The sequence below is a fragment of the Nerophis lumbriciformis genome, linkage group LG09, assembly GCF_033978685.3.
Source record: "Nerophis lumbriciformis linkage group LG09, RoL_Nlum_v2.1, whole genome shotgun sequence".
Classification (NCBI taxonomy): domain Eukaryota; kingdom Metazoa; phylum Chordata; class Actinopteri; order Syngnathiformes; family Syngnathidae; genus Nerophis; species Nerophis lumbriciformis.
The window spans coordinates 35587303-35615000 of record NC_084556.2 but is presented as its reverse complement, the minus strand read 5'-3'; the positions used below and the strand labels follow the sequence as shown (position 1 = coordinate 35615000).

General features: G+C 38.4%; 1 protein-coding gene across 5 annotated transcripts in view; it reads left to right on the top strand.

Moving 5' to 3' along the window:
• Positions 1-27698, top strand: part of robo3 (roundabout, axon guidance receptor, homolog 3 (Drosophila)) — a 204523-nt gene that overhangs the window by 113694 nt on the left and 63131 nt on the right. For all 5 annotated transcript variants that reach the window (XM_061963271.2, XM_061963268.2, XM_061963267.2 and 2 more), the window contains exons 7-8: positions 11518-11642; positions 21901-22072. In XM_061963271.2, the coding sequence (XP_061819255.1) occupies positions 11518-11642; positions 21901-22072 (297 nt within the window). The remainder of the gene's footprint in view (positions 1-11517; positions 11643-21900; positions 22073-27698) is intronic.

The window sequence follows — 27698 nt, the reverse complement described above, 5'->3', positions numbered from 1 at the left end:
ACATAACCTCACAGATAAAGTAGTGGCTATCATTAATAGCAGCACTAAGATACTCCACCATCAAAACTCTTGGACTGTTAACATCACACAAAATGGTGATTTTAAATTCTGCATTTTTTACATAAAATATGATTACTGTGTACTATCCTTAAAGGGGAACTTTTTGGGGAATTTTGTCTATAATTTACAATTCCTATGTCAGACAAGAACACGTGTGTTTTTCGTTTTTTATGCATTCTAATTTGTCAAATGTGGCATGTAGGAGGTTGCTAACCATTTTGGTAATGAAAACACACTCCACACTATTTTGTCCATAAAGCTCTCTAAAAAACATCCAAAAACCACCAATAATACTCCATTTACATCTCCTGACCTGAATATTAACCAAGTATTAGCAATATTGTTATTATAAGAGCTAACGCAGACAAACTATTTTTTAGCAGCGTTGTGATCACAGAGAGCTAACTAGCTCATGCTGTATATTGACATACTGAGCAGATGAGTTGCTGCATCGCCTCTAAGATGGGAAAAGTTAATTCTCAAATATAAATCATGCCTCTTACCTGCATAGTAGAAGGTTGTGGTCATAGACCGAAAAGTTGGTCAACTTTGACATCTAACTTATACTCAGAGATGGCAAGAAAGACACAAGAAGACAACAAAGCGGCACCTTTTTTTAAACCTGGGTAAGGATTAGGCTTATTGCTTCATCTAAACGGGAAGATATGAACATTCTATCAGTCTGCATCCTAGTGAGTGCAGACATTGTACTGTAAGTGATTATATAATTTATTGTCCAAAAGCACTAGAAGTGGTAAGTTATTTAAACCTACTGCAGAATAGCATTGCATTGTGTTAGAATTGACCGTGATTATCAGCACATCATGTTTGGATTGTCCTTAAACATGCCTTCCCTGGCTCTTCCGATGACATCTCATCTTGATACTATAAAATAGGATTCAGGGATATTTGTTAGCCGATGTTGTGTTTTGGCACACTGTATACCACTTTGAATAAACAAAGGAGGGATTCCGATTATAACAATGTGGGTGCTATTCGCTGCAACACTCGTCATAGCTCAGTAAGCTATCCAAAGTATCCCCACTAAGTCTAACCACCATAAACCTTGGTATGCAGGGGTACGCTTCACAGTAAGTCCAACTCTTTGGTCCATAAACCTTGAAAGTCCCCAAACTAAGTAGTTTTAAACTCAGCTACCGCTGGCCTCCAAATTCAACTCCTAACTGAAACCCTTTTAATATGTAATGAAGTGGAATCACTGTTTATGTAAACAACTCAATAGGTCAAACAGCTCAAATCCTGGTCCATTGCATTCTTCTAATAACTATCTTAAAGGGGTTATATTATGCAAAACCAATTTTTTTTTAACCTTTTCATACCTGTTTCTGTGTATTTGGGATCCCCATAAGTTCTGAACATTTGAAATCAAACCATGATATATATATATATATATATATATATATATATATATATATATATATATATATATATATATATATATATATATATATATATACAGTATATATATATATACCGTATTTTCCGCACTATAAGGCGCACCGGATTATTAGCCGCACCTTCTATGAATTACATATTTCATAATTTTGTCCACCAATAAGCCGCCCCGGACTAAAAGCCGCGCCTACGCTGCGCTAAAGTGAATGTCAAAAAAACGCTGCGCTAAAGTGAATGTCAAAAAAACAGTCAGATAGTTCAGTCAAACTTTAATAATATATTGAAAACCAGCGTTCTAACAACTCTGTCCCAAAATGTACGCAAATGTGCAATCACAAACATAGTAAAATTCAAAATGGTGTAGAACAATAGCAACATAATGTTGCTCGAACGTTAATGTCACAACACACAAAATAAACATAGCGCTCACCTTCTGAAGTTATTCTTCATTCGTAAATCCTTCGAATTCTTCGTCTTCGGTGTCCGAATTGAAAAGTTGGGCGAATACGGGATCCAAAATGGCCGGTTCCGTCTCGTCGAAGTCACCGGAGTCAGTGTCACTGTTGTCCAGCAGTTCTGTGAATCCTGCCTTCCGGAAAGGTCGGACCACAGTTGTGACCGAAACTATCTGCCCAGGCATTTACGATCCACTGGCAGATGTTGGCGTATGTCGACCGGCGCTATCTGCCCGTCTTAGTGAAGGTGTGTTCGCCTTCGGAGCTGTGTGAAAAAAGCCACCCGGCCTCTTCGCGTAAACTTCCCTTAACCACTCGCTCATCTTTTCTTCATCCATCCATCCCTTCGAGTTAGCTTTTATGATGACGCCGGCTGGAAAGGTCTCTTTTGGATGGGTGGAAGTTAGCATGGCAAGCTAGAACCACAGTGAAGAATTACTTCTCATTCCCTGTGGAGCGAATATTCACCGTACGTGCTCCCGTTCCACAGTGCGGTTCAGTTGCTGTGAAATACGGTAGTAATCCGTGTGCGGATGGAGAGATTGCGTCTTTTTATGAACCGGATCGTTTTGTAGGAGCCATTTTGTGGTCTTTACAGATGTAAACAGGAAATGAAACGTACGGTGATATCCGCGCGTTTTTTCTTCTTCTTCCGGGGGCGGGTGAAGCGCTTCCTGTTCTATGGGGGCGGGTGAAGCGCTTCCTGTTCTATGGGGGCGAGTGCTTTCCTTGGCGGTTGCTTGCGTAGAAGAAGAAGCGCTTCCTGTTCTACCGGGAAAAAAGATGGCGGCTGTTTACCGAAGTTGCGAGACCGAAACTTTATGAAAATGAATCGTAATAAAGCGCACCGGGTTATTAGGCGCACTGTCAGCTTTTGAGAAAAATTGTGGTTTTTAGGTGCGCCTTATAGTGCGGAAAATACGGTATATATACAGTATGTATATAAAGGCGCACTGCCGATGAGCGGGACTATTCAGGTCTATTTCCATACCAAAGGCGCACCGGGTTATAGGGCGCATTAAGGGGTCCATCCATCCATCCATTTTCTACCGCTTATTTCCTTCGGGGCCGCGGGGGGCGCTGGAGCCTATCTCAGCTAAAATCGGGCGGAAGGCGGTGTACACCCTGGACAAGTCGCCACCTCATCGCAGCATTAAGGAGTCATATTATGATTTGTTTCTAAATGTAAAACACTTCCTTGTGGTCTACATAACATGTAATGGTGGTTCTCTGGTCAAAATGTTGCATAGATTTTGTTTTACAGACCATTTTCAAGTCGCTTTCTGATTGTCCCCTCAAGGATGCACTGCTTTGTTGACGGTCTTATTTACGTTGCTGACCTTCAACTGCGTCTTCTCCCCGTCATCTTTGTTGTAGCGGTGTAGCGTGCAAAGACGGGAGTCGAAGAAGTATCAAGAGATGGAGTTAACTGTTTTAATGACATTCAGACTTTACTTAAATCAATAACGGAGCAGCATCTCCTCATCCGTAGCTCACTAGTGCAACAACAACGCCAGAAATGTGTCCTGTGAAAAAACGTTAGACCGGAACTCTCTAATAACTAAAGTTCCATGTAAACCCACTACACCGATAGTTTTTAGCGCTTCCATAGCGAGTCTACTGACAGATATAAGTTAGAACTTTACGCTACTTTATATTAGAAATGGCAACAGCGGAGGATGAATGCCCCATAACAAGAAGTTAGAGAAATAGAAGAAGCTACAACAGATTACAAAGACGGTTGAGCTCAAATTTTCAGGACTTATGCAGGTCCCCAAATACACATCAGCAGGTACCAGAAGGTAAGAAATGTTGGTTTTGCATAATATTGCGAAATAAAACGGCAGATAATGTTTGCTAATAGGTGCCATTTTGTATTCCTTAAACACACACCATAATAATACCCGTATGTTGAAGCACAGTACATCTGATTATGGTAGCCGTAATGCTCCGACAATCCATCAAGCGGTGTGGCTTCAAAGCTTACCAAAGTCGTACTAAAACATTTTGACAGATTTTTAAGCGCTGTGTGTAATGTTCTATATTCTCAATGGAACATTTAAAGTTTTGGTGTTGGTTACTAGCGTCATCTTGCAGTCTACACGTATCTCTTATGTGTGACTGCCATATACTGGTCACACTTATCATTACACCATGTACCAAATAAAATAGCTTTGAGGTCGGTAAGCACAACCAGAATTATTCCGTACATTAGTCGCACTGGGCTATAAGGCGTTCTGTCGATTTTTGAAAAAATGAAAGGATTTTATGTGTGCCTTATAGTCTGAAAAATACGGTATATATACACATATATATATATATATATATATATATATATATATATATATATATATATATATATATATATATATATATGTATATATATATATACTGTGTATGTATATATATATATACAGTATATGCATATACATGTATATATACATATATATATATATATATATATATATATATATATATATACAGTATATGCATATACATCTATGTATATACACACACACATATATATATGTATATACACACACATATATATATATATATATATATATATATATATATATATATATATATATATATATATATATATATATATATATATATATATATATGTATGTCTTAATAAGGTTATCCAAAAAATAGTGCTCGATACCGTAGTAGAGCGCATTATATGTATGTGTGGGGAAAAAAATCACAAGACTATTTCATCTCTACAGGCCTGTTTCATGAGGGGGTTCCCTCAATCATCAGGAGATTAGACTGTTTTTGGTTTGCTTTAATACAACTCCCCTTATCATGTGATTACGCACAGATCTCATAAAAATCTGCGCTACTAGAAAACCGAAGTAATAGTTGACTTAGGCCTCTCGGCTATCATAGTGATTTTAAATTGGACCGTCAGATTGACAGAGTGGTGAAAGACAGATTTTTTCATTTGCGTTAGCTGGTCTAGGTTAAAAACCTTCTCTCCAGGCAGCAGCTTGAGACAGTAATCCATGCCTTCATTACATCTCGGCTGGATTACTGTAACTCTTTGTATTTTGGAATTAGCCAGTCCTCCCTCTCACATCTGCAGCTGGTACAAAATGCAGCTACTCGACTTTTAACAAGCACAAGTGAAAGACAACATATAACTCCTGTTTTAGCTTCACTTCACTGGCTGCCTGTGTCTTTTAAAGTCAATTTTTAATTTATTTTATTTGTTTTTAAATCCTTACATGGTCTTGCCCTGCTTTACTTCTCTGAGCTGCTCCACCTCTATGCCCCCACCCGGTCCCTCTGGTCAGCTGATCAGCTGATCCTGGAGGTACCGAACTCAAACCTTAAGCTCGGAGGGGACAGGGCCTTTTTTGTTGCAGGTCCCAAACTCTGGAACAATCTCCATCTCCATGCGAGACAGGCCCCTTCTTTGGCTACCAAAAAGACCCTTCTTAAAACCCATTTCACTGGCTTTTAACCCAGCATGAGACTTGAACTGTTATTAACTTTTTAACCGTCTTTTATCTAAATGATTGTTTTTAAGAATTTTTTTTTTTCTGATCTGTTTTAATATATTTTACCTCTGTTTTAAATGATATGTTTTAGTCTGTCCTTTGCCTGTACTTTTCTGTGTTTATATGTTTTTTGTTTGTGGTGTACAGCCTTTGTTTTTCAACTTTTTTTAAAAGGCTTTATAAATAAAGTTGGTATGATATGGTATGGTACTTTGTTGCACATCGGAGCCGCAACAATCCGTATCAAAACGGCGATGGGGATTAGCAGATGGCGGAAATGGTCCGTGGCAGCGCCGTTCAGCAGCCTTACGCATCCAGTGAAAATCCAGGGTTATACGGGTTCCCCTCATAGTCATTTTCCAAAAAAAGTACCTTAAACAAATGAGTGGAAACTAAAGCCTCACAGAAAGTCGTCGGCATTGTGCACAGTATCCTTTCAGTTTCCTCTTTTAATCATTACTCCTATCTTCATTCCCTGCAAGGATGCTAATGTTTCCTTTCTTTCGAAATCTAAAGCTCAATCCTTTTTTCACATCCTCAATGCACCCATTATTGCTAATTATTTATTACAGCCGCAGGCAATGTACTAGTTTGCCTTCCCAAATCTAACAGTTTTAATCTAGGCAGGGCTGGGGAAACAACAATAAACAGAATATTTTGAACTCTATTTGGGTCAAAGTTATGTTTTGTCAGACAAGGGAGAATGTCTAGTGAGTGTTGAATTAGTGCTAAATATATCATATGGCCTGTTTTGCACTAATCCGACGTCTGTTACATGCTTCCTTGTATGCACATCAGTTGCATTGTATAGGCACAAAGTATCATGCTGCATTACTTGAGTATTTCAGATCTTGCATCAGAATGCAGAGGAAGTCATTATTTGTGGTAGCAGGGATTCTGAAGTAACAAATTATTCAACACACACACAAACACATTTTACAATAGAATATATTTAATACATTGTATTAGACATTTGTATACTTTGGCAGTCTTTGCTTCGTAGTTTAAAGTACTAGCTTTAGTAGAATTATTGCAGTCAGCAATTTTTCTATTTGCCTTTATTATTTTTTGAAAAAAACCTCCAGTTTTCTGCACTTGGGGGGCAACTGGGTTAAATTTTAGTTGCTATCGTAATGGCTATACGATTCTTGTATCAATGTACACATGCTTTACATCCTTGAAACCAGGAGAATGTCCGCTGAAAACTCAACATACCCAGTTTTAGAAAAAACAGGAGCGGGTTCAAACTATAAGCACTTAAATGTGAAAATGTCACACAACAAAAAGCAAACAGGCCAAGACCATAATGCCATGTACAACTTCATCAAACAAAACACTAAGCTAAGACCAACTTAGCTATGTCTCATCGGGACCACAGGCGTGGTTTCATTTGTCCACATCCTCAGTCTGCTTGTCTTCAGCAAACTGATATGATGCCAGGTGCAGAGTATGGTCTGAGCTCTGGTAGACTGACACCCACGTCCTTTGACCTCTGCAGCACTCATACGTATATGTTCTAAACACAACATCTAGATATGACAATTACTTTTTTGTTGGACCATTGTTTCGCCTGTTCTGAGTGGAGCATTTTCTGTTAAACCGATGTATGGTCTCATATACCGTAATGCAGCTCAGTTTAAGGTTGTTCTAGCCTAGAAAATCTTAATCTAGAGCGAAAAATATTATTTTCACACACTCAGAGTTCTTTGCCATGGGCTGCCATGTTATACCTTCAGTGACCAGTATGAGAGCGAAAACTGCAAATTTAACTCACCAGCTCTCCAGTCAAACCTGAGACTATTTAACACTAACGAGTCACGTGACATCAGGGAAGGAAAATTGCTAATTCAACTCAATTTGTACTTTCTCGCTGAGGGGTGTACTCACATTTTTAGACATTAATAGCTGTGAGCTGAGTTATTTTGAAGAGATAGTAAACTTACACTTTAATACAAGCTGTACACTGACTACATCGATAATCAGTTAAAGTTAGTTAAAGTACCAACGATAGTCACACACACACTAGGTGTGGTGAAATTAACCTCTGCATTTGACCCATCCCCTTGTTCACCCCCTGGAAGGTGAGGGGAGCATTGAGCAGCAGCGCCCGGGAATCATTTTGGTGATTTCCAACCCTTGATGCTGAGTGCCAAGCAGGGAGGCAATGGGTCCCATTTTTATAGTCTTTGGTATGACTCGGCCGGGGTTTGAACTCACGACCTACTGATCTCAGGGCGGACACTCTAACCACAAGGCCACTGAGCAGGTGGCCAATTAATCAATTAATTTGATTAGAAAAAAGCTGACATTTTTATTCGGTTGATTTGTTAATTGAGTAAAATTTGTGGACATTGTTTTTGCAAGACTGCTCCAACAGAGCACACATGAGAGCGGTGCACCTATTAGTGATTCAGGTCACCCTGCGGGTGATGTGGCCTAAGTGTTTGTGTGTGGCATGGAGACCGCAGATTGCTGGGAGAGAGACAAGGCGGAAAGGAAACAAAGGGCCCATAGAAGACAACAAAGTGGTTTAGCCATCATTTACAAGTGAAAAAAACGGTAATTGTGTTGAAATTAGGGCTCAGCGATAAAACGATATCAGTATATATTTCGCGATAGACACATAAGTAATATCAATAAAAAAAACACGTTTGATAAAACATTCTATTTTTTTTTTTTCTTCATCAAAGGGAAGTTGCGAAGCAAGGTTGGTTGCATGAACAAAGGCACTCTCTCTCTGGTAACCGAGCAACGTAGGAAGTGATCACTGATTAGTGGGTGTTACATGCTAATAACCAATCAGTTTGCACCATCTTGCCGTCTCGTGATTGCCTGGAGTGAGAGGAGAAACTAAAAATGAGTGCTGCAGAGAGCAAAGAAATTTTACCTCAACAGTATGGCAGTTTTTGTTTTTTGTTTTTTAACGGACCGTAGTCAGACCAATGTAGTCTGTAAATTATGCAAGGCACTCGTCCCTACCAAGACCAGTATTTCCACACCACCTTAGCTGCGCTCATCCTTGAGCTTGGTTGTGACATCCTGGCACTAGACCTGTAGAAAACAGTTTTTCTCTGGTTTCTCTATGTGTCCATTTCACACTTCCTTCATCCTTTGATAATTGAGGGGATTATAATCAGAGGATGGAGACATTTTATGTAAAAATATTTACATTTAATATATTTTTTCCTGGTTCTTATTTTCGATAAATATAAAAATAATTATAACTCAGCCGATATAAAATACTTATATGGTGATACAGTTTTCAGCCAGTTCTCCCAGCCCTAGGTGAGATTGTAACACTGTCAAACGGAGCTGGCATTTTGCAATAGCACTACATCTATGATGCAGCAAATTACCAGAAATAGTCCTGCATATTTAAGAGCAGCGAACAAGCAGAAAATGTAAAAGTCTATTTTTGGTAGCTAACCCCACCTTATTTATTTGACTTGTATAATGATAGTTTTATTCAAACACATGTGAGAACAGGTTAGCATCTACTGTTTGTATGTTACAGTATTGCTAACAATATGTTAGTCCAAAAATCAAACACCTCTCTTCCAATTAATACATTTTCAAATGTGTATGTGTTAAATCATTAAATATGTTGTCACTCGGTGTATCGTACTTTATCAGAGCCTTTTTGTTTAGTTAGGTTCTTTTTTTTATATATATATATATATATATATATATATATATATATATATATATATATATATATATATATATATATATATATATTTTATGCGACATGTTTGTTTTTTTTACTTATTATTTTTCAGACATAAGTTATATTTAGTGATGCTCCAATGGTAAAAGTGGTAAAATTTCAATTGAATATGCATTTATAAGAATAGAGAATAAAGGGTATTAGAAAAATCCTTGTTTATTTCAACTACTTTTACCGTACCCTATCTTTAGTACTACCCTAAAAGACGCATTGAGGCTAGAAAGTGTGTCTTATTTGATTAGTCGATTAATTAAACAAATTATATACTGAAATAATTGATAACTGCAGCCCTAGAGCTATCTTTTAAAAGAGTTTTTTTTTAAATCAGTGTGATCTATTCAATCTGTTTAAACTAACTCACAAGTTCATGGATCCATTGTGAGATTATTTGCTGAGAGAAGGCAGTGTACACTGACTGTGCCATGGTTGTGAAGTATTTATTTAAATTCTTATAAATAGTAGAAGATAAGTCACGTTTTAAATGTGTGAAGTGTATGTCAGTAATACAAACACAACAATCAAGACTGGATCATATCCCTCCAGGATGCCTGTTGGTTATGCCTGTAGTCCAAATTGGTTAATCTTGATTTGTGGTGATGTGTGAGCCAAATATAAAGAGTTCTGGGAAAAAAGATGTAAACCTCAGGTTTGTAGGTCACCTTTCTTCTGGATCCCAATTACCAGGCCAATTGCATTTAAGAAGGGGAAAACAAGGGAATGGAGGCTGCAAATTGAGAATAGGCTGTCTCACTTTTACTCTGCCGTTAAGGCTAGTGTGTGTGTGTGTGTGTGTGTGTGTGTGTGTGTGTGTGTGTGTGTGTGTGTGTGTGTGTGTGTGTGTGTGTGTGTGTCTTTTGATTTCTATTGATTCTGGAGCAAGTGACAGGCTTACCTCCACACAGGGGGTTTAAATGCATAATAATGCCGGCACCAGTCTTAATTGATTTCTCATCTTCCCACCTGATCTTTTACCCTTCTGTCAGTCCCTCTTTGAATTAGTGCTTAAACAAAGAGACAAAGATGGGAACATGATGACATTTTCTACACACATAATAAAATATATTTCAGCAAAATAATGCACAGGCATAAGAGGGAGTTACAATGTCACTTTTAACGTAACGGACATCACTGAGATCCACCCCTCTGTTTGCATTATTATGATTCACATTGTACAAAATGAGATATACAAAAATTCATATTCAGAGACTAGGGATGGGTACCGTTCACGTTTTAACCGATAAGGTACCAATTCCTTTTACCTGGGAATCGGTACCGTCATTTAACGGAACCAATAATCAATTCTTATGCATGTTTGTGTGTGTTCATCTGTGAATAAATGTTCATTCGTTTGATATTTTTAATTTAACACTGATCTGATTATGAAAACTGTGCTGTCCAGTTGTTACATCTCACTTGCAAATGAGGCTCAGAAGTGTAAGAAATTGTTATTTAGTAGAATTTGCATGCAATTGAAATTCTAAGACATTAGATGGCAGTAGTGTATAGCCTACGGTATGTTGTGTAGTCAGGAAGTAGTCCTTGCCGTTAAGTTGGATGTGCTAGTTTTGTTGCACCCACCAAAGTGCTTACACTGTCAGTATTGTACGTGTTACCCACCAACTGTTTGATTTTAACGTGGATCTTATTTGTAGTTTTCATTACCAAATATGGAGGCGTTAAAATTGCCTTGTAAACCTGATAATGCTAATCAGCAGTATGTATATGGCATAACCAATGAAAATTAGCATTTTGAAAAGTGAATACTTACTGTACATTTGAGCGTTTTTATCAGGCATACTTGCTTTGTTGACATTGAAAATTGTACCATTACCGAGAAACCGGGTCTGAGTGCTCATTTCCACGACAATTGTTTGAGCCTGCAACCGAACGTGACGTCACGTGAAACAAAGATATAAAAATATGGTAGCATTTGATTTTACTTGAATCGACAACGGGGAGTGCCAACGCTTCAGCTGTTTCCTATAAGAGTAGCACATTTTGCACCGATCCCTACCTCTGACCAATCCTAAAAAAGTAGACACGGTCGGAGGAACAGGCTGCCAAATAAGAGTGTTTCAGCCAAAATAAGTAGTTGGATGGAAGATCTTATTAAAATAAACTTAATTTAGTGCACCAGTGGGATCCAAAATATTTTAAATCCTTAACATTAACAGGGTAGGACCCCTTTATGGGACTGAGCATCCTTAACGATAACCAGTTTTAAATTGCTGTCACTATGTATGACCAAACTGCACCCTCACTACTATGTCAGCGTTTCCTTACAGCTAAATATGAACAAATCACACAGATAAACATAACCCCTTACATATTTAATGTTTTCTCTTTACAGTGCCTCCTCAGATTGTTGTGCGACCACGTGACCAGATCACAATGCCAGGTCGCACTGTGACCTTCCTCTGTGGCACTAAGGGGAACCCTCCACCTGCTGTCTTTTGGCAAAAAGAAGGAAGCCAGGTAAGCATCTGTTTGTGTGTAGGAAGTCTTGCAGATGGACTTTACACTACCTTATTAGTATTTTGGCATATCCAAAATACCAAACCATCCTGCCAAACTTCATGCCGGTGCTGTTAAATTAATTATGTCCTTCGAAGTGACAAAAGCAGCAGCTTGCTGCAAAGCAGAAGAATTTAGATCACAGCATGGAAAGAACCCCGCTCACATGTTGCATCGTTAGATATGTCTCGATGGTGCTTAAGGCGGCATATAAATTATGTGTAACCATGGCAACGTAATTCTCCAAAAACCTCTGTTACATTTATTGACGATGACTGTAAAGTTCTCAAAAGATGGAATGCGCCTCTTTTTCCAGGCCATCATGGTCAGGAAATAACAGTCGTTAGAATCTATTTCTTCTTACTACTTGTATTTATTTATTTTACTTTCTTTTACCCAAAATCTTGTTACACCTGTAGACATGCTAACTGTTAACATTGATAGCTTTCCCGTTTCAATGGTTAAAAGAATTTGCGGTTACCACGTTTTGTACATCATACCCACTTATGAGGTGTCGGGCGTAACAGTTGTTGGCATATTTGCATTTTAAATGTTCTGACTACATGGCATGATGTAAAATGCTCGTACAACTACTTTTTCACCCGCTGCACTTAGTACTTGTTTATCTGTTAGCATTAAAACTGAAACTAAACATCGAGTCTGTCTTTTAGCACCTGCTTCTTAAAGCAAGCGTTATTCGCAAAATGGATCCACACATAATGCTACTATGCTGGCTGTTAGCATGCTAGCTATTACCATGAGGATACTATCAAAGTTCAAAAAGCAGGCAATTTATGTTTTTGTTAAGTATGAGCATAACAACTGTTAGAATACTGTATTAGCAATGTAATTATTCTGTCATAAAATAAAATGACATGATGTTTTTAAAGCTCTTTGAGACGGCTCTCTGGTTTATGTACTTCGGACCTACCTGTTAGCATATAAACTGTTCGCAAATTTGCTCATCATTTTGAGATTTAGCAGTAAAGCACTTGTCCATAGAAGCAATTAAGCCATGTTCCCTTCTTAACACAAGATATCCTTAAAGGTTGCTGGTACTTTGGCTACAAAGTGTTAGCATTACTGTTAGAACACAGAACTGTATTAACATTGTAACTAATCTCACATGAAATAAATCTACCTACTTGGCAAGATTTATTTAAAACTTTTCGAGACACTTTTCTGGTTCATGTACTTTGGACCTATCTGTTAGTGTACAAACTGTTAGCATGTTAGCATTTATTTAATCACTTTGAGATTCAGCACTTGTCCATTAAATCAAGCGATGTTTCCATGTTAACACAACGTATTCATGAAGGTTGCTATAGCTATTAGCATGGAACTGTAGCTAGAAGGATTGTTGCATTTCTACATGCTGCCCAGGTTAAAACAGTTAAAAAGACAAAGCCCAAAAGTTGTTCTCAAATGCAGGGTTTGAGTTAACATAAACAGAATTCTTTATTTAAAATATACAAGAGAGATCTGCATAGTTTCTGTGTGTTAATCCAACCTTAGTCGAACATGATCCAAATAATGTGTTTAAAATGTGTTTTCAATCAAATTCAGTAATTAATGTTTTAAGTGCATGTGTATGTACTGAGTTGATTAGTACTGTAGGCTTTAATATTGTGGTACGAGTGTGACTTTCACACACACACATTCCTACACATTGCCTTTTTCATTTCACTTTTCAAGCTTTTGTTCAGCATGGATGTGACTTTGCTTGCATGTGTACAAATGTGGGTGTGTGTGGGTTTGCACAAGTGTATGATAAACTGTGTAGCATGTTGAATAGCACTGCAATGCCGGTTGAAAAACTGTGGGTGTATGGAGCATGGTTTCCAGGTAGATATTAAAGTGGGGAAGAGAGAAATTGGCTGCAATTTGTGTGGGAGAGAAAGCACAAGGGATGGGAAAAAAAGGGATAACAAATCAACAACCCTGAAGGTCAGAGACATAATAGAGCAGAAATCATGTTGGAAATCATTCTGCAAAAAATTATTGTTTATTAGCAAAACAATGAAGAGATAAAATGGTTCCCTACTAAGCAAGGGTGTGAAATATTTTACAGACTACAGATGATCCAGGGCCAATATGTGTTAAAAAAAATGTTATTTCAATAGTAAATTGATTACACTGTTCAAGTAAGCAATAATTGCACATTTACAGTGTGGACAAATAGGTTTTTGATCCCCTTAGGATTGCGCGATATAGACAATATAACATATAGATAATATAAATTGGACCGACAATAGAGCTGGATGACAGCTCACCTAAGGGAAGGCAAACCCTGATTCAAAATCTCCACAGTGTTGCGGCCTACCTATTTACGGGAAAGGCTAAGAAAACCTGAGCACAAATCAACCTAGCAATAAGGCTGGGTAGATGTAATGTATGTACCTGACACAAGGCCTCTCAGACAATTTAAGAAAAGTAAATGATGCCCGCAAGACTGCTGTGATCAACGACAAAATGAGTAGGCTCAAAATGGATGTGCCAGCCTACAGGAGACACGACTCTCAGAGAGAAGGAGTTAAGTTTTTTTTGGAAGGGCAAGCCGCCAGAAAAAAATAGAAAACTTGGCGTTGGTTTTGCTATCAGGAATCAGCTGCTGAACTCCACTGTATCGCCGTCAGAGGGATCAAAAAGCATACTCAAGATCCAGCTCCAAACATCATTGTTTAGCCTAATCAGTGTCGTAGCTCCCCCACTAACATCATCATCAGAAGTGAAGGACAGGTTTTATGGTGACCTCAGCTTCATCATTAGACACATCCCACAAGATGTATTGGTCTTTCTTCTTGGAGATTTTAACGCCAGAGTCAGCCCAGACCATAGCTCTTGGCCATCCTGCATGGTCCAGTTTGGAATTTTAATAATAAATAGATGAGCAATGTCTGCTAGAGTTTTGCTGTCACAACAACCTGTGTATCACCAACTTATTTGTCAACACCAACCCTGAACACAAAGTATCCTGGAGACATCCCAGGTTTAAGCATCGGCACCAGCTTGATCTACTGCTTAGCTGACGCAACGATCCGGGCAGTGTTAAACTGACCCAGAGTTTCCAGAATGCAGACTGACACTGATCATTCTCTTGTGGGCTGCATAGTTCAGCTCCAGTCAAAATAAATATACCGAGAACAAAAAGTTGGCTGAGTGGGCATTGATGCCAGCAAGACCTCCATCCAGGAAAAGGTGGAAGACTTTGTAAAGGCACTAAAAAACGGACTTCCCGGAGCCACCCAGTCTAAACGGCAGTGACATATGGTCATACCTCAGGCACACCATATACAACACAGCGATGTCTACTTTTTTGCAACATGCAGTACAAGTCAGCTGACTGGTTTGAGGCCAACGCAGAAAACTGACTTCCTCTAAATGAGGAGAAATGACAGGCCCTCACAACATATAAAGACTCTGCCATCTGAGAGGAACCTGCAGGCTCTACATGTCACATGTAGAAGAGTTCAACAACCTGCAAGTGGCTGCACAAACAACTATTGGCTCCACCCCAGCTCAAGTATACAGGGCTGTCTCAGAAAATTATAATATTGTGATAAAGTTATTTATTTTCTGTAATGCAATTAAAAAAGCAAAAATATCATACATTCTGGATTCATTACACATCAACTGAAATATTGCAAGCCTATTATTCTTTTAATATTGCTGATTATGGCATACAGCTTAAGAAAACTCAAAAATCCGATCTAAAAAAATTTGAATATTTCCTCAGACCAAGTAAAAAAAAAAAGATTTATAACAGCAAAACCAAATCAAACATTTGAAAATGTCAATCAATGCACTCAGTACTTGGTTGGGAATCCTTTTGCACGGATTACTGCATCAATGCGGCGTGGCATGGAGGCAATCAGCCTGTGGCATTGCTGAGGTGTTATGGATGCACAGGATGCTTCAATAGCGGCCTTTAGCTCATTTGCATTATTGGGTCTGATGTCTTTCAGCTTCTTCTTCACAATACCCCACAAATTCTCTGTGGGGTTCAGGTCAGGGGAGTTGGCAGGCCAATCGAGGACAGTAATGCCATGGTCAGTATACCAGTTACTGGTGGTTTTGGCGCTGTGGGCAGGTGCCAGATCATGCTGGAAAATGAAATCATCATCTCCATAGAGCTTTTCAACAGATGGAAGCATGTAGTGCTCTAAAATCTCTAGAAGCGTCTGACTTGGACTATGGAAAAGAAGCACTGGACAGTTGCAGAGTGGTCCAGAGTCCTGTTTTCAGACAAAAGCAAGTTTTGTATTTCATTTGGAAGTCAAGACGCTAGAGTCTGGAGGAAGGCTGGAGAGTAGAAAAATCCAAGTTGCTTGAAATCCAGTGTGAAGTTCCCACAGTCAGCAATGGTTTGGGGAGCCATGTTAGCTGCTGGTGTTGGTCCACTGTGTTTCATCAAGTCCAGAGTCAATGCAGCTGTGTACCATTGTTACTTGTAAGAAAACAATGTTTCTTACAAGTAACATTATTACTTAAGGATGAGGAGTAGCTAAACATGCTACACTACTCACCGCAAGAGGATACAAGAACTCACAAACTACAACTGCTAAACTAAAACTCTTGAATGTTGTCAGGGAGGGGCGGACTGATACAAATATTTACAATAACTATATCAATTATAGTATCAGTATATGGTCAATGTTACAGTGAGTAGATCAATATTTTGTTTTATAATCATAAAATAGTTTTTTGTTGTTTTTGTTATATTTTTTTTTTATTAAATCAACATAAAAACACAAGATACACTTACAATTAGTGCACCAACCCAAAAACCTCCCTCCTCCATTTACACTCATTCACACTCATTCACACAAAAAGGTTGTTTCTTTCTGTTATTAATATTCTGGTTCCTACAATAAATATCAATACAATCTGTTTTTGTTAATGTTTACAAACTCTGGGAATATGGCCCTGGACGCAGGACTTTAAGGGCAAAAACTAAAGGTTTTAGATCAGAGCAAGAGTTTTTGCTTATGTTTGTTATTTTGCACTATTGACTTTATCCTGCTCAAAATATGGAATGTAATACAAATGAATAAGGAAACCATTTTAACATTTAATTGGTATTGTTACACCGACACCCTGTGTTTTTGTGATCACAAATTGAATAATTTAATGATCTTGAAAATTTTAAGTATCAGCATTGGTATGACCAATACTGCTCCTGTCACTACTTGGTATTGGATCGATACCCAAATTTGTAGTATCACCCAAAACTAGTGTAAATTATACAAACAACAGAAGAAAAAGTGCGAAAGAGAACCATGTTACAACAGAAAGTAACCAGATATAATATGTACACATATGTGTGTGTAGATTATATATACTGTATACAGTATATTGCCAAAACTATTTGGCCACCAATCCAAATGATGAGAATCAGGTGTCCTAATCACTTGGCCCGGCCACAGGTGTATAACATCAAGCACTTAGGCATGAAGACTGTTTCTCCAAACATTTGTGAAAGAATGGGCCGCTCTCAGTGATTTCCAGCGTGGAACTGTCATAGGATGCCACCTGTGCAACAAATCCAGTCATGAAATTTCCTCGCTCCTTAATATTCCAAAGTTAACTGTGGGCTTTATTATAAGAAAATGGAAGAGTTTGGGAACAACAGCAACTCAGCCACCAAGTGGTAGGCCACGTAAACTGACAGAGAGGGGTCAGCGGATGCTGAAGCACATAGTGCAAAGACTTTCTGCACAGTCAGTTGCTACAGAGTTCCAAACTTCATGTGACCTTCCAATTAGCAGAGGTGTGGACTCGAGTCACATGACTTGGACTCGAGTCAGACTCGAGTCATGAATTTCATGACTTTAGACTCGACTTGACAAAATGTAAAAAGACTTGCAACTCGACTTAGACTTTAACATCAATGACTTGTGACTTCACTTGGACTTGAGCCTTTTGAATTGACATGACTTGACATGACTTGCTACTTTCCCCAAAACCCAAAGATGAAAAAGTTATTCGGGAGCGCCCCGTATTTTTCATTGTGTACTGTCTATCAGCGTTGCGTGTGTCAGCTGGTGTGGTCTCAGTACAACAGCCAATCAAATTAGATCTACTTTGTTTTCATCACACAGCATTCATCCAATCAAATTGCAGGACAACCAACGAAGAAGACATGTCCAAACCACACGCCAGTGAACAAAAAATGATACCTAAAATAATTTTGTTTGGGTATAAAAATTACGAGGTGGTCAACACAAAACGGTTTGCAGTATGCAACACATGCGGTTCGAAAATTACTGATGGAGAGGCAACAACTTCCAACTTCGTCCGGCATTTGAAGTTGCACAAAGAACGGTAAATTTTGAATGTAAGATAACGTTTATTGGCTAAGTAACGTGACTTTTATTTGCTGTGTAGTTAAATCAGTGAGGCTGTAAACTCACTGCTAACGTTATAACGTTATTGCAAACACGGGAATCTGTTGCAGTTCACTGCCTTATTCATACTTTTTGTTCAGTGATTTTTTTTAAGCAGGGTTACGTTAGTCAATATATCACACGTAACGTTAGACGGCGGTCAGCAGCACCGCATATTTTAGCCACCTAAAAAAAGACAAAAATAGTAAAATAAAGGTCAGTTAAAATGTATACTATATTATGAATATGTGTACCGTTTTAGCTAGCTTTCTGACATACTGTTGGTTGTTTACCTCAGTGGTCCCCAACCACCGGGCCGCGGCCCGGTACTGGTCCGTGGATCGATTGGTATCGGGCCGCACAAGAAATAATTTTTCTTTTTTTCTTTTTTTAATTAAATCAACATAAAAAACACAAGATACACTTACAAGTAGTGCACCAACCCAAAACAACTCTCTCCCCCCTTTTGTTCTGGGCATTGAACATGAAGACTCTTCCTTCACTGTTCCGAGTGGCCATGAGAGTCTTGGCAGTGCCTGCCTCCAGTGCTCCAGTGGAGCGAGTTTTCAGCCATGGTGGCATCATACTACGCCCCCATCGTGCACAAATGACTGACAGACTTTTGGCTAATTTGGTCTTTTGCAAATGCAATGCAGCATAGGGCCCTGACATATAAAAAGTACAACTTTTTTGTTATGTTCACGTATATGTCATGTTTTTTCAATGTTAACACTTTTGTACAAATAAGTACATTTGCACTTTATTTTTCAATGTGTTTTTTCTGTAAAGGAATGAGTTAATGTTTAAAATGACTGGTTAATAGTGCTATTATAAAGTGCAATGTCAGCACAGTTTTCTTTCCTGCAATTTAAAATGCACTTGTTTTAATAAATAAATACAGCGTTTGAAAAGCATACACAATCTGTGTTAATATATTAGTCTGTGGTTAAAAGGACTTGAAAGGACTCGAAACTCAAAATGCAGGACTTAGGACTTGACTTGAGACTTTCCAGTCTTGACTTTGGACTTGACTCGGGGCTTGCCTGTCTTGACTCGGGACTTGACTCGGACTTGAGGGCAAAGACTTGAGACTTACTTGTGACTTGCAAAACAATGACTTGGTCCCACCTCTGCCAATTAGCCCACGTACAGTACGCAGAGAGCTTCGTGGAATGGGTTTCCATGGCCGATCAGCTGTATCTAAGCCGTACATCACCAAGTCCAATGCAAAGCGAACTCTAAAAGTAACTGGGAGCCAATTAAGTATATGTATCGCAATATAGATTTTAGTCCATGTCGCCCATCTGTAGATTTAGATTTTGTAAATTCACCCCCTTACAATAATATGAAGAGTTATCATTTTTATGGTAGCTTTCTAATGTTTCCCCAGGTTTGACAGCTTTGGGGAAGCGGGGACTGCTAATATGCAAACACACATGCATGACTGCATTGCAATCACCACTTCACCAACTTTCATAATAGAAAATAATAGAAAGGATCCAAATTAGTCCGCAAAGTCAGAATAAAGACTTGTCATTTAATTAGTGTGACCACTCCTCAGGCTTGAACAAAAGCTAATGAGAAATTGTAAACGCGCAATCATGTAAAGACAAGGATGACATGCCTTTATGTAAATAAGATGAAGCCATTTAGTTTGCATAGGAATGTGTATACCTGTTCTATATGAAAGGTACTCCACCAGCAGAGACACACAGGCACTTATTGTCTTTTAAAGCTTTATTGTTAATGGATTAGGGTTCAATTCCAATGCCATATTTCCAGGCTTGTCCACTTCTTTTTGTAGCTCCCCCAATGTACTAGTAAGGACATTTTTAATCTCCAACCAACCAGAAATAATTCTGACCTCAAAAGACAGGTACGTGTTCTTGAAGTACATAAATTAGTCCTCTCCCTTTAAGGAAAGTACTCCTAATCTCAACTCATTATGTTGATAAAGACAATGTCACAGAAACAGTCTCTACCACCATGGCCATGACCAAAAAGTTGTCAAAACGACCTCAGCGATACGATTGTAGACCTACACAAGACAGTAAAGGACTGTAAGGGAATCAAAAAGAAGCTTGGTGAGAAAGAGGCCACTGTTGGTCCTATAATTTGCATGCGTCCACTCGTCTAGTACCAGAACGGTCTCCCTACTCAAGAAGACGCATCGGCCGGAAGTTTGAAAATCAACACCTGAGTGACTCAAACGAGGCTCGGGAAAATGTGATTTGGTCATATGAGACAAAATTTAGATTTCTTTTGAAGGCAGAAAAATTGTGAGTATGAGTCAAACAACAACATCATTACTGTCATATGTAGGTGCAGACATTTTGCTTTCGGTATGTTTCTCTGGCCAAAATCACACCTGAAATGTTACAACACTGGTGACCATTACAAAAAACATCTGACCTCTGTGCTTGCTAACAAGGTTTTCTCCCTTACTAAGTTGACATTTATATTAGGATCAAATACTCATTACCCCCAATCAAATAACCTGCAATTAACATGAGTATTTTACATTCTGTCATCATGTTATAATAAACCTACTATGGAGATTCTGGACTGGTCATATCTTTGTAAGGGGGTAAACTTACAAAATCAGAACGGGGTCATGTTTTTTACCGTATATGTTAGATTTTGGTCTACATTTAAAGGGGAACTGCACTTTTTTTTTAATTTTGCCTATCGTTCACAATCATTATGAAAGACATGACGACAGATGTATTTTTTTTGTAATGCATGATAACTCGTAAATACCCATAAAACAATATACAGTACTGTATATACCAAATAACCATTAAAAAACCGCCAACAATACTCTATTTACGTTTTGTAACCTGAATATTAATCAAGTATTCGTGATATTGTTGTTATAAGCGCTAACGCAGACAAACTATTTATAGCGGCGCCGTGATCACAAGCTTGTGTGCCAATGTTGACATGTTCGACTGATCAGCTGCTTCCACAATTCCTTGCTCGTCGAACTTTATTGTAGATCATAAATCATGCCTCTCACCTGGATAGTAGAAGAATGAGGACGTATTCCGACAAGTTGGTACACTTTGACAGCCAATTTAGAGTCAGAAATGGCGAGAATGACGCCAAAAGACGCTTGGTTCCACCCCCTTTTTCTTTGCGAGGATTCAAACCTTCATCTAAATGGGAATATATGAACATCCAAACAGTCTGTATCCTAGTGACAGCAGATATTGTACAGTAAGTGATGTTTTACAATGTTTTTTGACTCTCATGAATTCTGCGATGAGTAATAATCAGTGATGTTGGGAAAAAAGCAAACGTTGTGGTGAGTTTTTAAAATTAATGTGCTGCATATGCTTAAAATGAGTAAAGTTTGTAAATATTAAATGTTGTTTTAAATGTGCCCGTTACTACATTACATATATACTTATAGCATGTATATAAAACCTTAATGGAGGTGTCTGATGTTTTTAAGGGCTTTATAGGCAGAATTGAGTGGCTCCCATAGGCTCCATTGTAAGCAGACACACAATCCCATTTATTTACTATTTAAAATGCTTTTAGAAAATGTATTCATAGGGATTGTGAACGATAGCCAAAAATCTAAAAGAAGTGCAGTTCCCCTTTATTGCAAAACATAAAACATGCTGTGTTGTTCATAAATATATTGATATCTGCAGTTCCTGTATCCTCTTATTCATCTGCCATTCATCCTCTTCTTTATGTGGATGTACAGACACACTACTTGTTTCTCTCTTTTTTTAACTCCAGCCATCCAAAAGGCTTAGACGAAACAGACACTTTGTATATACTTATCATTAATTTGCTGGACTTGCTTTTTTTCATTCCAGATCTTATTATTCCCTATTCAAGAGCAATCACAACAAGGACGCTTTTCTGTGTCGCTTAGCGGTGAGCTAACCATCATCGATGTTCGCGGTGAGGACTCGGGCTATTACATCTGTCAGGCCATCAGCGTGGCGGGGAGCATACTTACCAAAGCCCTTCTAGAGGTGGAAAGCAGTAAGTGTTATGCACACACATACACACACGTTATTGATGATATACAATAAAAATGACATAAATGTTGCCAACCATATAGATTTTAAATCTATCGTCATATGGTGATAATACATGTTGACACATTTTAAATGTGTACCGCAAATGCAACAAATGGTCATCAACGCAATGCAGTGTCCCCGCTAGCAAGCAAGGGAGTGCAGTTAAGCTATTAATTCTCACCTCCATTGCGACAAATTAAGTTTCCTACAAGTATCATAATTACTGGAGGACTTCCATCCATCCATTTTCTACCGCTTGTCCATTTTGGGGTCGCGGGGGGTTGCAGGAGCCTATCTCAGCTGCATTCGGGCGGAAGGCAGGGTACACCCTGGACAAGTCGCCACCTCATCACAAGGCCAACACAGATAGACAGACAGCATTCACACTCACATTCACACACTAGGGCCACTTTAGTGTTGCCAATCAACCTATCCCCAGGTGCATGTCTTTGGAGGACATTGATTAGCAAAACACGCTACAAGACACACTGTAGGCACATGCAAGAAGCCATACTAACGGCTAAACTAGAGCTCTTGATAGTAAACATGGGTGAGCGTTTCATTATCACAAAATCAGTGTGTGCCATTTTTTTGTTTCTAAACTCAGGCAGTAGTGCTATATTTAGAAACTGTGCACTATTGACTGGAGGTGGAGAAAATAATCTATTTTTAGATGCATCGCAATTCGGACGTGGACAATTATAAAATCGATTAGTAAAATGTCAATAATCGATAATCTATTTACTGTAAATAAAGTAATGCAGACGGTTCTAAAATTTGGCCGACTGCAGCGGGTCACCTCACAGAGATATCCGACCAGCTCCTTTATTATAAGGCACTTATGTTCAAGTTGTGCATACATTTCCATTAATTTAATAAATGTGGGAATAATTTAACTGTTTTTTATTACAAATGCACTGTTTTTTTAAGTTGCAGATGATAAATGCTTATTTAGTGAAACTAAAATAACTTTGTCAATATACATAAATTAAAAATGCATCAATAATCAATTTTTGATCGAATCGTAGCTCCTGAATTGTAATCGTAATCGAATCGTGAGGTGCCAAAATACCCAGCTCTACTATTGACTATATTTTGCTAAAAATATTGTATGTATCCATCCATCCATTTTTTATAAATGGTAATTTGACTTTACTTGAATAGTTTTTTCTACCTTCAAGGTACTTAAAGTGCTTTGAAACTATTACCACATTTACCTACTGATGACACAGCATCAGGAGCAACTGGGGGTTCAATATCCTGCTCATGGATACCTCGACATGGTCACAGGGGGACTGAGGATGGAACCCGCAACCTTCAGGTTGGGAGACAACCACTTTACTACCTGAGCCATGCTGCCCCTATAGCACTTGCCCTCACTTGGATTGTGGGTAACCTGGAGTTTATAAAATATAGTATATGATAAAAACGAGTAAGGAACTAATTTTGATATGTTATTGACACACCACCATCCTGTGTTTTGTCTGATTATAACTGTGAGCAAACATTTTATAATTCAATGATCTTTCAAATTTGACGTAACAGTTTGAGCATTTGTATGACCAGTACTGCACATGTAATTATGTGATATTTGATTGATACCCACATTTCTAGTATTACCCTTATCAAGTATCCAAACAACAGAAGAATAAGTGCTTTGTACATTTTAACAGAACTGCACTGTGGCTGATTTTTTTTTTTAGCAAAGAGTAACCTGCTACTAGCAGTAAATTAACATATACAATAATATTAGTTTTGAGAAGATAGTACAACCAAAAATTATGCAAAGTGTTGCCGCATATGTCCGCAGGCAAAAATTAGCCTTTGTAATCCGTTTTGAAATACTGTAGTATCATCTATATGCCAAATAATATATTGTGATGTATTGCGTTATTGCAAGCGGCTACACTGTATATCGCGATATAGATTTTAAATATTGCCCATTTCTGTCTAAGCGGCAAAGGTTGTCCGAAACACTTAATTATGTTTTTTATTCATTCATGCACTGCACAAATAATAATGTTCAGCAGTCACAGAAATGAGACTCCCAACATGTTTACACTTCAACTTTGTTGCTTCATAGCCTAGTTGACATCCTGTAGTTGTATTCAAATTGAAAGCATACAACAAATCCATCCATCTATCCATTTTCTACCGCTTGTCCCTTTTGTGGTCGCGGGCAGGCTGGAGCCTATCCCAGCTGCATTCGGGCGGAAGGCAGTGTACACACTGGACATGTCGCCATCTCATCGCAGGGCCAACTACATTAGACAACATTCACACTCTTAATCACACACTAGGGCCAAGTTAGTGTTGCCAATCAGCCTATCCCCAGGTGCATGTCTTTGGAGGTGGGAGTGAGCCGGAGTACCCGGAGAGAACCCACGCAGTCACGGGGAGAACATGCAAACTCAACAAATTACACCCATAATATAATTTCACAATTGTTCACCCATTTTTGAATTTAATCTGAGGCACTAAACACTTCTCCCAATGGGCCAGATGAACAATGCTTAATACCCTTTGCTCCTCTTTCCCCCTTCAAATCTGTCTCAAATTAAAATACCCCTCCCCCAAATGGGCAGACAGCAGGAGGTCTTATCTGATGTAATCAAAGGGGACAAGTGGTGAAAGCTTTATGCAAATAACTGCAACATATGCTTCCTTCCCCACATCCCCGCCATCCCCACAAATCCTGGATGGACCTTTCACACTTTCAGTTGGTTCCTGTTTTCTAACAATTAATTCATAACCCATTTCAAATTACATTAATGTCAGAATAAGCATACTGACTTCATGTATAACTCGAGGAATCCAGGGTTGGGGTTTTAATGTCAGTGTATTTGCCAAGACTCTTAAAAATTGAGTACACCTCATACACTTCTGCAACCCTTTTTATTTTAATATATCTCAAAAATTAAAAACAAAAGAACTGACTATATTTGATTGTACTTGTCATTATTTACTATCCACTGAAAATGACTCAACACAGTCGTTTCTTTCGATACAGCTGGCAACACAAGTGAGTTTCAAGATAATCATGCCTTGCTTAATATCCAGCATGGATGTGGTATTGTCATGCTCTGGGGCTGCATGAGTGACGCAAATGTTGGCAGATGGGAAGATTTGCGCAGAGATTTACACATCCTGCCAAAAAATGTTTCTCCTGGAAAGTGAGACCTCTGAAGCTGGCTAAATATAAATCAGTTCAATTTAAACCCAAATGTTGTGTTTTAATGGAGGCTGGAACGACCAATCAACATAATGTAGTTTCAGAACAAACCAATTCTTGTTGTGTTGACATGAAACAAAATTTTACTGTAAAAAACAGCAGTCAATTTTTGATTTCTGGTGACTGAGCTGCCAGTTTTTATCACAAAATATACAGATGTTTTTTTCTCCAGTGAATGTAAGAACATTTTATAATCAAATGCATAGACAATTGTGCAACAATATCCTCAAGCAAATCCTTAGACATTGATGCTAATATATTATTCACATGGTGACAACGGGTAACTGATTCCACAAAACTGCGATGTGGCTCTCGATGAAAACAAGTTTGACACCATGGTTTAGTGTAATTGCAGCCTGCACACCCTGGGCAGTTAAAGGGGAACGGCACTTTTTTTTTAAAATGTTGCCTATCATTCACAATCATTGTGAGAGACAACAACACATGTCTTTTTTTTTTTTTTAGAATCCTAAAGATGATAAAACATGCTTGCAAAATGCGGCTAACGTGAGTCACCGTTGTAGTCTTCAAAGCCCTCTAAAACGTCAGAAAACCCTTCATCAACGTTTTATGTACATGCTACAAGTACATATATAATGTAGTAACAGACACGTTCATAACAATATTTATTTAATATGTACAATTTTTACTGTATTTTGGTCATCTTATGCATTTCCAGAACTTCTCTCCTCAGCGCATTTATTTCTGTTTCCATAGCAGCACACTTTCAACTTCCGGCAACAAATGTGTGTTCCTACTTCTGGAAAGAAACGCGAGTGTGTTGTAATCATGGCAGACTTAGTAACAGACAACAAAGATAAATAAATAATAAATGATAAATGGGTTGTACTTGTATAGCGCTTTTCTACCTTCAAGGTACTCAAAGCGCTTTGACACTACTTCCACATTTACCCATTCACACATACATTCACACACTGATGGAGGGAGCTGCCATGCAAGGCGCTAACCAGCACCCATCAGGAGCAAGGGTGAAGTGTCTTGCTCAGGACACAATGGACATGACGAGGTTGGTACTAGGATGACTGTTTTTAGACTTATAATGATTCATAACCCTATCTTTTTTAACCTGAATATACAGAGGATTAACTGTTGGTTATAGAAGTGAGCACAAACAGAGGTTCAGTCGGAGCAGACAAAAGCAGAGAGTGTGAGGCCGGCGTGACTTGCCGATATAAATGTGGAACTTGGAGCCAAGCAATGCCGACATAAATGTAGTGCTTACCTAAAGTCAAATTGAAAGAACTTCCCTGGCAAGCTTGACCAAACAGACAACTGTCCATCGAGTAAATAACTATAATATTAATCATTATACAAGCAGCACATCATGCTTGTTTTTACAACTACATGCACTGTCGAGCTAGCTGTGTACTAGGGTTGTACGGGATACTGGTACTAGTATAGTATCGCGGTACTAATGAATCAAAAACGGTACTATACTTTGTTTGAAAAGTACCGGTTTCCAATTTATTTATTTATCTTTTTAAAGGGCATGACGGGTTTACGAGCAGAGGAGCATGTTCGGCAGCGCATTGTCACAGAGTACTTACAAGCAGACAATGTGTGTAGACAGAAAAAGGAGAATGGACGCAGTTTGGCCTAAAAACTGACGATAAAGGTGAAGCTGAGCACTGTAACGCCCTCAGGAAGAGGTGCTTTAAGACATAGCTCGCTAGTTAGCAGCGAACATCCATCCGCAGTTAGCAGTGTTTTTGCTACTTCTAAATCACTAATCCTCGCCTCCATGGTGACGAATAAAGTGAGTTTCCTACAAGTATAATCCCTGCAGGACGAGGAATAGCTAAACATGCTTCACTACAAACCGTAGCAGGATACAATAGCGCACTGGCGTCACCGCTAACAAAAGCTAGCGTGCCTGAATGTAAACAAATGCCATTGGTGGCTCTACACCTGACATCCACTGTAATGATACCAAGTACAAGAGCGTATCTAGTTGATATTAATATTATTACATCGATATTTTTTACCGTCACAATTTTTTTTTCCTTTTTTAAAAATTTATATTATGTTTATAAACTCAGGAAATACGTCCCTGAACACATGAGGACTTTGAACATGACCAATATATGATCCTGTAACTACTTGGTATCGTATTGATACCTACATTTGTGGTATCATCCAAGACTAATGTAAAGTATCAAACAACAGAAGAATAAGTGATTATTACATTTTAACAGAAGTGTAGATAGAACATGTTAAAACAGTAAATGAACAAGTGGATTAATAATCCATTTTTACAGCTTGTCCTTTACAATTTTGACAAAATAATATAATGAGAAATGGCACAATATGTTACTGCATACGTCAGCAGACAAAT